Raw genomic sequence first — 12,203 nt, 5'->3', positions numbered from 1 at the left:
ACAGTGTTAATTAGGAGACTGCAATCTCAGATCTCACCCGATCTCCCAAAATACATTTGACTAGCGACCACAACAGGCACACTGGCCGCTTATTTGGCAGCATGGAGGATGGCCGTCATTGCCACAATAAATCGAATCACATGGATAGCTACACAACCAGTAGTCATCATCATTACCTAACTATAGGTATTGTATTAGAATACAGAAGCCTGCTGATCCTTCTAGTTTAAAACGAAACTTCGCTCCGTTTTAGGTGCAGTGCTCGTCTGTTAAAAGATGCCATCGAAGTTGGAGTAGAGATGGGGGTTGAAGTCAAAGGATGCTCTTTCATTGTTGTTTTCATCAGCAAATGTACGGATCTATGGTCTCTTCTTATTGGGTACTTACCTGCGTTTGTTCTGCTGGCAACTTCAATCTCGACTTGCGCGTATTTAGGCTGGGTTGTGGATGTAGCTAAGCACGTCGACGTCGCGCAGAGCAATATCACTAAGAAGTTAGTATATTTATCCTCTTATTGTTCGAGTATAAAATGGAAAAGGCCGAGCTTACCAGATAGAGGCAGTGTGAAGCGCATGTTGGTAGATAGGAAATATTATCAATGCAGCAGAGATAAAAATTGAACGTGAGAACTTGAAGGCTTATTGAGGAAATTGGCTAATTATTTATATAGTGACTTCACGAGCCGTGTTGATGTCTTACTCCCAATAATAACATTCGTAGCATGCGGTTTTAGTCCAATTATTACCAAGGATCGCTATTGCTGTAACCTCAATAGTAGTTCGGACCCATCTAGTTTGAAAAGACACATGAAATTAAGATCATCTCTGTTTGAGAAACGATGATTCAAGTGATGCTGAGCAGTGATGTAATCACTTTCCAACCCTTACTTGCTAACTCTCCCTTACGTGCATGTTTGTGATGCTTCTATGATATACGTAAAAAGCCCCCACAAAACTACAACAGAAGGAGTCTCTTTTATATACCCCTTACGTGACGAAAGTATTATGATAGGATTGACCCTGCGTGGGATCATCTGCTAATAGTATTGAACATCTTATCCAGTAATGGCGTACAAGACTTGTACCCTATGTGTAAGAGAGTCTACGAGGGGGCAGCGTATCCGCTCGTCGATAAATGCGTCTACCTAAGGAAGGAGGCTTAAAAATGACTTTCATATACCAACTAGTACTTGACTAGCTGGTGAACTCCGCCTCTTTGTTTTAGAGCAGGCTGGAAAGTTGTCTAGCCGCAGAGGTTCTAGGGACCGGGGTTATCATGGAATGCACGTGAGCTGACGGTTTGATGGCCTTTGAGTAATGTTGTTTGCCCAATCGATCCGACCCCGCGAACGGTGTTTTAAGCAGCACGCTTCTAGGCTGATGAAAATTGTACAAAAGAAGAAGACAATCCTTAACTGGCCTCTGTTCGAGGTAGATCCCCTTGACAAATGGGTGTCTGACTCCGGAAAATTCATCTTGATTGGCGATGCATCTCATGCTATGGTGCCTTACCTTTCTATGGGTAAGTTGACTAACTCTAATGCTAACTTAGAAAGCGTCGAACCGCTCTAACCCTGTATTTTTCAGGTGTCTCAATGGCGGTAGAGGATGCCGCTGCGTTATCCAAAGCACTATCCTACGCAACGGACAAGCACGATCTGAAGCCATCTCTCCGACTAGTGGAGCAAATTCGCATCAACCGCACCAGACAGGTCCAGAAGGCGAGCCTTGCCAACGGGCAGGTCCTCCATATCTGTGATGGCCCGGAGCAACAGGCCAGAGACGCAGAGCTACGCCCTTCTGTGGAGGGGAAGCCACTGGACCGAAGCCCCTACGGTATTAACGATCGGGCCACCCAAGCGTGGTGTTATGGATGCGATGTGGAGCGAGACATCGAAGAGGCCTGGGTCAGCGCCGGCGGAGTCTGGTAACGATTCACGGCACCTTTTGAAAATCTTCAAAGAAGAAAAATCGATCTAACAGAATAGCGGATGGGACGTCGTTTATGCCGTACTGTAACATCAAACCCGTATGGTCCCGCAAAGTCTTGCATTGAATCTCCCGTCAAGAGCGATTCTCAAAAGTCTCAACACCTGGCGTCATACCGAGTATTGTTGTTGTTCAATAGTGCATATGCCCGATGTAGCTACCTATGGTTGAACCCAAAAGTAAAAATGGTACGATAATCCTTCCGTCGATTTCGTTCTCTATAATGTGAGTATGCCCTGATTATGGTATCGGTGCTTTCAGTGATGATGGATCTATCCGAGCAGCAAATATCATGGCTCAAAGACACCAATGAAGGCGGACCGTTGCTGGAAATGAATAAGCTTTTGATAGAGATATCGCGGATTGCTGGAGCTGTTGACACTACCGATGTCTCTAATCAGCCGTACTGGAGGCCAACCAGAAGCGGGATGAATAAGCTCGCCAGGACTAACTAGATTAGGGAGTAAAAACCGGAGAAGAGCGAAAGAGCTTGATTGGGTAATTGGAGATAATGGCCAGTCACTTTATACTATAGGTAGACGGGGGTGGAGCTGTAAATAGCTTCAAAAGATGGGGAAGAAGAAAAACGACGATTAGATTGTGGTATAGCTGAATTCAAAAGTGTCAAATTATCTTCAAACTCTCACATTCGACGTATCCCAGTCACTGCTAGCCTCCTTCAAACCCAACCACTCTGTCGAGCACGATTATTTTTCAAAGACCCAACAACTCATTCATTACTGGCTTTTTGCTCGTGGGACTCGCTAGGCTGCTGCTTTGTTTCACCTTTGTTTCCCTCGTGATGTCCCCAGCCCCAACTGCGGCGGCGTTCCTTCGGACCTTGATGGGCTTTATTATCTGTATGACCTTGTTAGTATATGCCAGACGCAGATGTCCAGACGAGGGAAAGTGAGGTCGTACAAGCTGAGATACTAGGAAAAGTCTCGTTGACGTGTGATTCAGGCTGAACAGACTCGGGATTTTGATTGACTGGCTCTTGCTCGGGAGGAGCGTCGGGGGACTTGGCCGCCTCCGTTGAGTCGGTTGAGCCTTGACGTGAGCGATGGTGGATCGCGTCCGATGCTCTGCGGATGAAGTTCGACATAGTGGGATATCAATGTTTGGAATAAATCGAGTCGATTTGTCCGAGAATATTTGGTGGTACTCTTGAAAGACTAACTTCGATAGTACACTTTGCTCACAAACGCCCTCTATATATAGTTGACCTACCACCGGGCGACTGACATCATATTGCCTGATTGGTACCAAGATGTTCTCGTGATCACTCCTCTTATCCCTATCTTATAGATAAATAAGGTAGCTAGAATCGCCACTACAACCAGTAATTATCGATAACTTTAGGAGCAGCAGGACGAACGCATCATATATGGAGAACGTCATTGGCGGACCGCTGGTGGGAAGCTGGGTCTAAGGATGTCTGGATCCGACGCCTCCAAAAGCATGTAGCCATTCTTGGACACATCATATGATACTCACCCATTGGATACAGAACTTTAAAAGTACCTTTGTTGCGGGGGTTTGGCTGCCCTGTTTGGCATCGAGGTACAGCTGGGTGTGATCACGTGATCAGACAGCCCGTTATAGGAAGCATGGGGAAAGAGTACCTTCAGTCAGTCGGCTGTTATTGCTTGATATCCGTTGTGTACCTACACTGCACATATTTGAGTAGCCCGCATAGAAAACATTCATTCACATTTTAAACTCTATTGGACGCCACTAGAATTTAGCAAGAAGAGGAAATTCTTTACAACAGCCCCTTGAGCGGTGGTAGCTTCACAGGGACATCGTGAACGTGGCTAGCTGACAAAATCAGACAGACTGAGTGGGAATCAACAACGATCTTTGGTATGTAACCCTTGCAAGGTCGATATTTCCCTCTAACCAAAGAATAACAAGCAATATTAGAGTTGCTCTTTGCATTTTTCAACAACTATAAGAAGGCCCTTGTCGTTCAGCTCGTACTCTTCCTTCCACCAGTCTCGTTCATCTCTAACACACTCCGACGATACGTACATCCAATTCTCAAGGTAGATCAATTTGAAGACATCGTTCTACAAACCGGAACTCTGATCAATCCTACAGCACGATGATACTTCCAACCCTTGTGGCTTTGGTCACGTACGGCGCTGTTATCGCCGGTGCTTCTCCATCCCACCTCGTTAAGAGGGACGACAACGTTTCATGCGACGTGGACAAGTGCATTGCTTTCTACTCCACCGGTAGCGCACAGTGTTCCTCTGGCTACGAGAAGACTTATATTAAGGCAAATGGCTACCCGCCCGGCTCCTATTGTGAGAGAAACTGTACAGACAGCGAACAGACGTCTTGCGCCGCAAGGCAGTGTACGGACTGGGAGAACGAGTGCAACAACACTCCCCAAGGGAAAACTGTTTGCAAAGCTGCTCTCGATTGGTGCGATGGCCCCGTGGCGATGAGCCAGCTAATCTGCACGGATAAGATCATGGGACAGCCTGTCACGTATGAGAAAGACGCGTGCTTTCCCAAGGACAAGACCCTGGATTCGCGTGCTTACCACAAGGCTGCAAAAGGACCCGGGGGCCGGTTCGTAGCGGTTGTCAAGGACGAAAACAAGAAGAACGGTTACGTCAAGTACGTTTGTGAGCCCGTCCACTACACCGACGGCAGTAGCATGGCGGCAGACCTCACTGCCAAATACGACAGCTGCATGTCTGTTTTCGACGAAAACGACAATGACCAAGGGCGCGACTTTGTGAGAGTGGATTGCAGCAATATCCCCGAGGCCAAGTGGCCGCAGGTGAAAAGCCTCCTCGGGGACAGTTGCAAGAAGGCTGAGCCTTGGAATGGCAAGAGCGCTCATTTCCAAGAGAACACCTTTAAATGAGGGATTTCAGGATTTTGGTCTTTTGGGTTGTGGCAACATAGGGACAGGCAATTCGCGATCTCTCTCCCTTTACCTCTATACCACGATCTCCATCTCTTTTATCTACTCGTTATTGACTTCATCGTCATCCGAAGAAAGTGGAGCCCTCAACTGTCGCAAGTTCATAGTCAATGCGTAAATTTGAAGGTGGTGAAAGCCGCCGAGTGATCCAAGTGCAATGGCGAAACATGTTCTGGGGACAATTGGCATAGATCGCCGGCATCTGATAAGGCCACGGAGCGGATCCCCCGAACTCTCCTGCCCAGCTGGCCCTCTCGCGCCAGACCATTCCCCAACGTTCCCCCTCGGATAATGCTCGACTCTGCTTATTATCCTCTTTTTCTACCGTCCTCCTCTCTCGTCTGATGGCACATTAACCTCTTACTCTCCCCGACTCCTAGCTGCGATTGACCGCACCCTCCGCGGGGGAAGCTCCTCCAGGCAGACCGGCCCCAGTCGCGTTCTCTCCATCCACCCTACCATCCGACGAAGATGATCCATACCATGCACCGATCAATACCACGGCTGACCCCCTGGCTCGTCCTGGCATGCGCCGCGTCTGGCACATGGGCTGCTAAGCGGGAGTTCAGCATCAATGATGACTTGCTGGCCTTTCCTCAGGTGCGCTTGATGACCTGGATCGGTCTCAACTGATGCTGATTTTTTCCAGTACGAAGTGATTTTCCCACGCGAGTACATTCTCGATGACCAGGCAGAAAAATTGCTGCAATGGCAGGACGAATTCGACCTATCCGGCGGCAACCCGTCCAGCCAAGACCCGCAGCTCTATCTGGGCAAGGACGGCGCCAATCCAGAGAGTGCAGAAGAGCAGGATGAACCGATGTACACCTACGAAGAAATGATTCTCGACGACCGACGCCTACTCTGCCAAATCCCCCACGTCACGCAGGATGACCTGAACGCGACGGCTGCCGCACAAGGCGACACTAAAGCCGACGAACAGAAAGAACTGGCTCGGGCGACCGACCGCGGTCTCGAACTCCTCCGCGAGTTGGAAGGCAGATGCATGTACTACTTCTCCGGGTGGTGGTCCTACTCTTTTTGCTACCGCAAACAAATAAAGCAATTCCATGCTCTCCCAGCCGGGCGGGGGATCCCACATTATCCACCGGTGGAGGATACAAGCGCGCTTTCCTTCATCTTGGGGAGGTTCCCCAGCGACGACGCGGAGATGGATGGAGAGACAGAACACAAGCAGGCCAAATCCGATGTGGCGGAGCTGCACACCAAGGGAGGATCACGGTATTTGGTCCAGCACCTTCGTGGCGGAACCAAGTGCGACCTTACGGGGCGCGATCGCCGGGTCGAAGTACAGTTTCACTGCCATCCTCAAGGAACAGACCAAATCGGCTGGATCAAGGAGCTTACTACTTGCTCGTATCTAATGGTCATCTACACACCGCGTCTCTGCGACGACGTTGCGTTCCTGCCACCCCAGCAGGACGAGGTGCACAGCATCGAATGCCGCGAGATTCTTATGCCCGAAGAGGTTGAGGAATGGGCGGCTGCAAAAGACTGGCATACCGTCCAGGATCTAGCTGCTGCCGCCGCCGAAGCCGCCGCCGATTTATCGGGCATCCAGACCGTTGGCGGCATCCAAGTTGGCGGCCAGAAGCTGGTGGGGATGGCGGGTAAGGAAATTGAGAAGGGACGTGTGGCCTCGGCCGGCGAGGAGCGAGTGGAGCTGATCGGGAAGCGCCAGGATGGCGAGGAGTGGTGGCTCTCTAAGCAGGAGCTGAAGAAGTATGATCTCGATCAGGAAGGACTCGAAACCATGAAGCAGAAGGTCGAGCAGATTGCCAAAGGTCGAGACTGGACGTTGGAGGCGGTGGAGATCAACGGGAATATTGAATACCGCGTGTTTGTCGACAAGAAGGATGACAAGGACAGCCAGGGTGAAGCGGACGGGGATGAGCCTGCTCAGAAACCAGCCCAGGACGAGGCCCCGACGCCGGAGACCAAGTCGGAGCGTCCACAGCCATCGGATCAAGACCAGCCGGAGGGCCAGGAAGAGGGCAGTAAGGAGATTTTCAAAGACGAGCTGTGAGGCGGTTCGTTGTATAGTAGATGATTCTCATGTATTTATTTTTGGTCAATCCATGTCAGGTACAGCCGGTTAGCTTCATGCCCAAAGACGTCACACTCCCCAGTTGACCCAGTCGGACCCGGTCGGGGATGCCGGCATCGGGGAGACACTGCAGACCGCACTGCAGAAAGCCGCTGGAAAAGCAAAAGGAGTACCTAGGCATTGGCGCTGTAGCCATAGTAAGAATGGTCAAACAGTTGGTGTGTTGCAGCAGGTACATAGTGAAGAGAACGTGACCCTCTCCTCGAGCCAGCCAGCGACCGGCCCACCTTCCCGCCCTCCCTGATCCAACTGCAACTCACACACTCTCTCCCTCACTCCCTCACTCCCTCTCTTCCCCCGTCCCGAGTCCTGCGCCTGGCGCTGTCTCTTCTTCTTCTTCTCTCCTGCGCATTCATTCTTCGTTCCCCTTTCTTGACTTCTCTGCTTTGCCTCTACCCCATTCGTTCGCGCACCCCAGCCGGATCTTGCCAAGCGCTGATCGCGTAACGGCCAGCGTCACCAACCACCCGACCTCGCGGAGACAGCACCACAACCACAATTTACCTTAACCCGGAGCTGCACACTCCCTAGGTGCTGCCGCTCAGTGCGGGCCGGAGTTTTTATTGTTGTTGGTCGCAGGTGCGGGCCTTGTGAGATTCGGAGATCCCGATCCCTTTCCACCATGGGGTTCCTCGGCGTCTACTCGGCTCTCTACGACTACGAGCCCCAGGGAGAGGGCGAACTTGAGATCCGGGAGGGTGATCTGCTCTATATCTTGGAGAAGAGCACAGAGGATGATTGGTGGAAGGCCAAGAAGAAGGCAGAGCGGGAGGATGAGGACGAACCCGAGGGTCTCGTTCCCAACAATTATGTGGAAGAGGTAGGATCATACCCTAGTGTGCGCGTATGAGGGCGCTGGAGCTGTCATACAATACTTCAGGGGTTGACTCGGCGCATTGGATGACCCCGACCAACAAAACACCGAGTTTGCTGACGATTGATGATCTCAACAGGCGCAACCCATACATGCGGCAAAAGCCCTCTTCGATTACACGCGGCAGACGGACGAAGAAGTGTCCTTCACCGAAGATGCGGAGCTGATGGTGTACGATACCTCCGATCCGGATTGGACTTTGGTCGGCGCCAACTCCGACTTTGGATTTGCGCCCTCGAATTACATCGAAATCACCGAGGATGTTGCTCCCACTGCTGGTACTGCCGTTGCGTCACCTCCTATACCAGATGAGCCCCCGGCGCCAGCTCTCCCCCAGCGGCCCTCCAAGACAAGCACGGAAGAATATGAAAGTCCGGCAGCGTCTCCGATTGACACCGTTCATAACCCTGCAGCAGCTGCTATTGCGGACATAATACACAAGCAACATGCTCCAGCTGCGATGCCGGTCGAGTCCACTAGGGATGAATCGCCCCCGCCTCACCTTCCCGTCCGGCCTTCGCACGACCAAGAAGAAGAGGAACCGGGGCCTGCCCTTCCACGGCGACCACCGTCGCAGCAGGTAACCCCAATCATGCGCCAAGAGTCACCCGAGCCCTCTCCTTCGTCTCGCCCGCCACCGGCCCCTGGAGCGGGCCGCGAAGGGGGACTCAGAGAGTCCCCTCCCTACAATAAGGCCGCTGCGATGACGCCGCGATCACCGTCCGGATACCATATGTACAACATCAATGAGATGGTAGAGGCAATGGGCAAGAGGAAGAAGATGCCTACCACATTGGGGATCAATATGGTCACTGGCATCATCTTTATTTCACCAGAAGGAGATGACCACCAGCAGGAGTGGACCGCCGATAAACTAACTCATTATTCAATTGAAGGAAAACATGTCTTTGTGGATTTGGTTCGACCAAGCAAAAGCATCGATTTCCACGCGGGAGCCAAAGACACTGCCCAAGAGATTGTCGCCGCGCTTGGTGAGATTGCAGGTGCTTACCGCGCAGAAGGGTTACGGGAGATAATTGAGGCAGGCGAACAAGGAGGTGGTGGCCAAAAGAAGGGCCAGATGCTGTATGATTTCATGGCTCAGGGCGATGACGAGGTGACTGTGGCTACGGGCGACGAGGTCATTATTTTGGACGAACACAAGTCCGAGGAGTGGTGGATGGTGCGACGGATGAAGAACGGCAAGGAAGGCGTTGTTCCCAGCAGCTTTGTCGAGATAACAGGTTTCGCGACCGAAGAGCCACCACCCCCCGTGGAATCTGCAAAGTCAACAATCGCGAAGAACCGCAAGGAGGAAGCCCGGCTGGCCAAGGAAGCCGTGAAGCCAAGAAATGACTCGATTGATTCCTCAGAGGTGAGAACTCACGCCCATACGCCTGATATACCGATGCTGAAGAGCCGCTATCATCCACAGCGTCACAAGCGCGACAGCAAAACCAAGTCAAGTAAGTTGGCCCTTTTTGTTACACGAGATTCTGAGCCTAACAAGACTCTAGAGCCCGACTCTAGTAAAGTGAGGAAGTGGACGGACCGAACCAAAGAATTCACGGTGGAAGCGCAATTCATTGGTATTCAGGATGGAAAGATTCATCTTCATAAGGTGAATGGCATTAAAATTGCCGTCCCAGTCACCAAGATGTGTGTCGAGGACCTCGAATATGTGGAAAAAGTGGCCGGGGTCTCACTGGATGAAGACAAACCCTTGTCAAGCATCCGAGCTCGAGCCTCCTCCAAAGCTGGTGCTTCAGTGCAGCGACCCGAATACGATTGGTTCGATTTCTTCCTCAAGGCCGGTGTCAACCCGCATCAGTGCGAGCGCTATGCGCAGAACTTCCTCAAGGACTCGATGGATGAAGCCGTGCTGCCCGACATTACCCCCGACACTCTCCGCACTCTGGGCTTGAAGGAAGGCGATATTCTGCGAGTAATGCGCCATCTGGATGCCACGCTCGTCCGCACAGGTAGCAAGGCCAAGATGCGGAATGTCAGCTTCGGCGGCGAAGAAGTCATCGACGGAGACGGCGGTGGGTTGTTTGCTGGTGCCGGTGGCACGTTACGCAACAATACTCGCAAAGGCAGACCGGTCCCGGCGGTACAAGCTAGTGATGTTGTTGATGCCAAGGCGCTCGGAATCGCAGACGAGCCCAAAGCTTCTTCCAAATCCCCAGAGCAAGTTCCCAGCCCGAGTGCTCCTGCGGTGCCTGAAAAGCCCGTTAAGACTGGATTTGACGACGATGCATGGGAAGTGAAAGAACCAAGAAAGACCGCCACCGCGCCGTCTACTTCAGCACCGCCGTCTGGCACTACATCACCGGCCCCAGCCCAAGCTCCGGCCCAGAAGCAGGTCACAGGAGCCATGGCAGACCTGTCCTTGCTCCAGGCTCCGTTGCAGCCAACTCAAGCTCAACCAACAGGTACATCTCAGCCTACTATCAGCATCCCTGCTCTACAGCCTCAACAAACGGCTGTTCAGTCTCCGGTGACAGTACAGCCCCAACCGACGGGTGCCACTCCGAATTTCTTCTCCCAAGTGGCGCAGATTGGACAGCAGCCGCAACAGGGCTTCAGTCCTCAGCAGACCGGGTTCCAGCAGTCGCAGCCAAGACAGCGCCCACAGCCTCCGCAGAACGTGGGTCAAAATTCAATCCTCCCTCCTCCTCCGCAGCGCCCGCTCTCGGCACCACAGAACTTCTCACAACAACCCGCCTCCTTCGGTCCAACTCCGCTGCAACCTCAACTGACCGGCTTTCCGCAGGCGGGCCCTCCAATCGCTCCTCCTGGCCAGAGTATGAACGAGCTGAACCAGCAACGCTTCCAACCGCAAATGCAGCCGCAACCAACTGGGTTCAACCAGTTCCAGAATGGAATGATGCCCCAACCAACAGGCTTCCAACCCCAATCACAGTTTGGGATCCAACAGCAGCAGCAACAGCAAGGTCCCTTTGCGAATGGCCAGCCAGGCCCCAACCAACCCGGATTCCAAGGGATGGCACCGCAGCCGACGGGCTTTGGCGGATATGCTCAGCCGCAGCAGCCGATGCAGACAGGAATCAACGCTACATTGCCGCCAGCATTGCAGCCGCAGCCCACCGGCGCGAATGGGTTCGGAAACACCTCTTATCAGATGTCTACACCTCCGGTCCCGCCAATTCCTCAACAACCGACCGCCACCCCCTTGTCGCCGCAGAAAACAGGACCCCCGCCCTCGGTCCGCTTTGGTGTTAAGCCGGACGCACCCAAGAAACTCGCGCCACAGCCAACAGGACTTAGAGCCAACCTTTCTCATGCTAGTAAGTTTTCTTTTCAGCCACTTAACAACCTCGATAACTAACTGATATACAGCTCCGCACAATCCGTTCGGATTCGATTAACTTTCTCTTGTGCTCTGGCTATAACTACCCTCCGTGATTTTCTGGAGCGATTGGGGCATAATTCCCTTGCTTTGCACTTACTTTGTCTTCGTTTCTTCTGATAGTCTCGGAGATCAGATCTTTACATATCGCAACCTGTGTTTCCCACCGTCGCGCTCTTGAAATTGTCTTTGCGTACATATCAACCATGCAACATCCACCCTACCCCATCCCTATTCATCTCACGCAGCGCGCATCTAGCAATGCCATGAGCCTCGTTATCATTGCAAAAGCCAGCCCAGCCCAGCCCCCTTTAGCGAGCCATCATCAATTTTTGTATCTATGTGTATGTTCCACAAACACACAGGATGAAGATGTCTCTCGTATCTTGCATTTTTTTTGCACTCTTTCCCCTTTTCTGTCTGCGTCATAATCCCATTAATGACATTTTCATCTTCCCTCTCTTAGAGTGTTTTGATGTCCCTGTCCCAAGCCCTCTTGCGCCATCTTCATTTCGTTTGTCTTGCTTGGACGGTCTGCTTTTGATGCCTGATGTTCATGTTTTTCTGTGTTAGCTGTTTCATACATAATTCTTTTTTTTTCTTTCCTTTCGATTCTGTCCTGCCCTCTATAATTAGCTATCTGTCGGATGATGTGTGAATGGTACATAGTTATAGGCCGTTGAATCGAGGGCGATCTTGTGTATTGAGCACGTCTAATATCGACACCCCTTGCAACTTTAGCCGGACAAAAAATAATACCAACTGTTGCTGAGATCGAAGCTTCACCGGATGTGCCTTCATGACACAAATTTTTGCTGTGGCGTCAACAACTAGTCCAATGGTGCTTTCAGATATCACCAATGGCAATCAACCCGATGGTACCTGCCGACAAACCC

The 12,203-nt window shown here is 51.7% G+C and overlaps 4 protein-coding genes across 4 annotated transcripts; 3 read left to right on the top strand and 1 right to left on the bottom strand.

Moving 5' to 3' along the window:
* Positions 1 to 1,379: 1,379 nt before the first annotated feature.
* Positions 1,380 to 1,930, top strand: N7474_003849 (FAD-dependent oxidoreductase; the record flags this gene model as incomplete). The annotated part of the gene is made up of 2 exons (XM_057195264.1): positions 1,380 to 1,521; positions 1,587 to 1,930. 2 exons carry the CDS (start codon positions 1,380 to 1,382, stop codon positions 1,928 to 1,930), a joined length of 486 nt encoding a protein of 161 aa, XP_057052660.1.
* A 2,519-nt stretch (positions 1,931 to 4,449) lies between these two features.
* N7474_003848 (uncharacterized protein) lies at positions 4,450 to 4,848 on the bottom strand (the record flags this gene model as incomplete). Its single annotated transcript, XM_057195263.1, has 1 exon — positions 4,450 to 4,848. The coding sequence occupies one exon, from the start codon at positions 4,846 to 4,848 to the stop codon at positions 4,450 to 4,452; it is 399 nt and encodes a 132-aa protein (XP_057052659.1).
* A 555-nt stretch (positions 4,849 to 5,403) lies between these two features.
* N7474_003847 (PRKCSH domain-containing protein) lies at positions 5,404 to 6,979 on the top strand (the record flags this gene model as incomplete). The annotated part of the gene is made up of 2 exons (XM_057195262.1): positions 5,404 to 5,532; positions 5,582 to 6,979. 2 exons carry the CDS (start codon positions 5,404 to 5,406, stop codon positions 6,977 to 6,979), a joined length of 1,527 nt encoding a protein of 508 aa, XP_057052658.1.
* A 703-nt stretch (positions 6,980 to 7,682) lies between these two features.
* N7474_003846 (cytoskeletal protein-binding protein SLA1) lies at positions 7,683 to 11,326 on the top strand (the record flags this gene model as incomplete). The annotated part of the gene is made up of 4 exons (XM_057195261.1): positions 7,683 to 7,880; positions 8,014 to 9,400; positions 9,452 to 11,245; positions 11,298 to 11,326. The coding sequence occupies 4 exons, from the start codon at positions 7,683 to 7,685 to the stop codon at positions 11,324 to 11,326; spliced, it is 3,408 nt and encodes a 1,135-aa protein (XP_057052657.1).
* Positions 11,327 to 12,203: the final 877 nt, after the last annotated feature.

This window comes from Penicillium riverlandense (assembly GCF_028828495.1).
Source record: "Penicillium riverlandense strain IBT 135883 chromosome Unknown utg000003l_segment0_segment0, whole genome shotgun sequence".
In the NCBI taxonomy this organism is placed as follows: Eukaryota; Fungi; Ascomycota; class Eurotiomycetes; order Eurotiales; family Aspergillaceae; genus Penicillium; species Penicillium riverlandense.
Note: the sequence above shows the minus strand (reverse complement) of the source record. Positions and strands in the feature narration are given on the sequence as shown.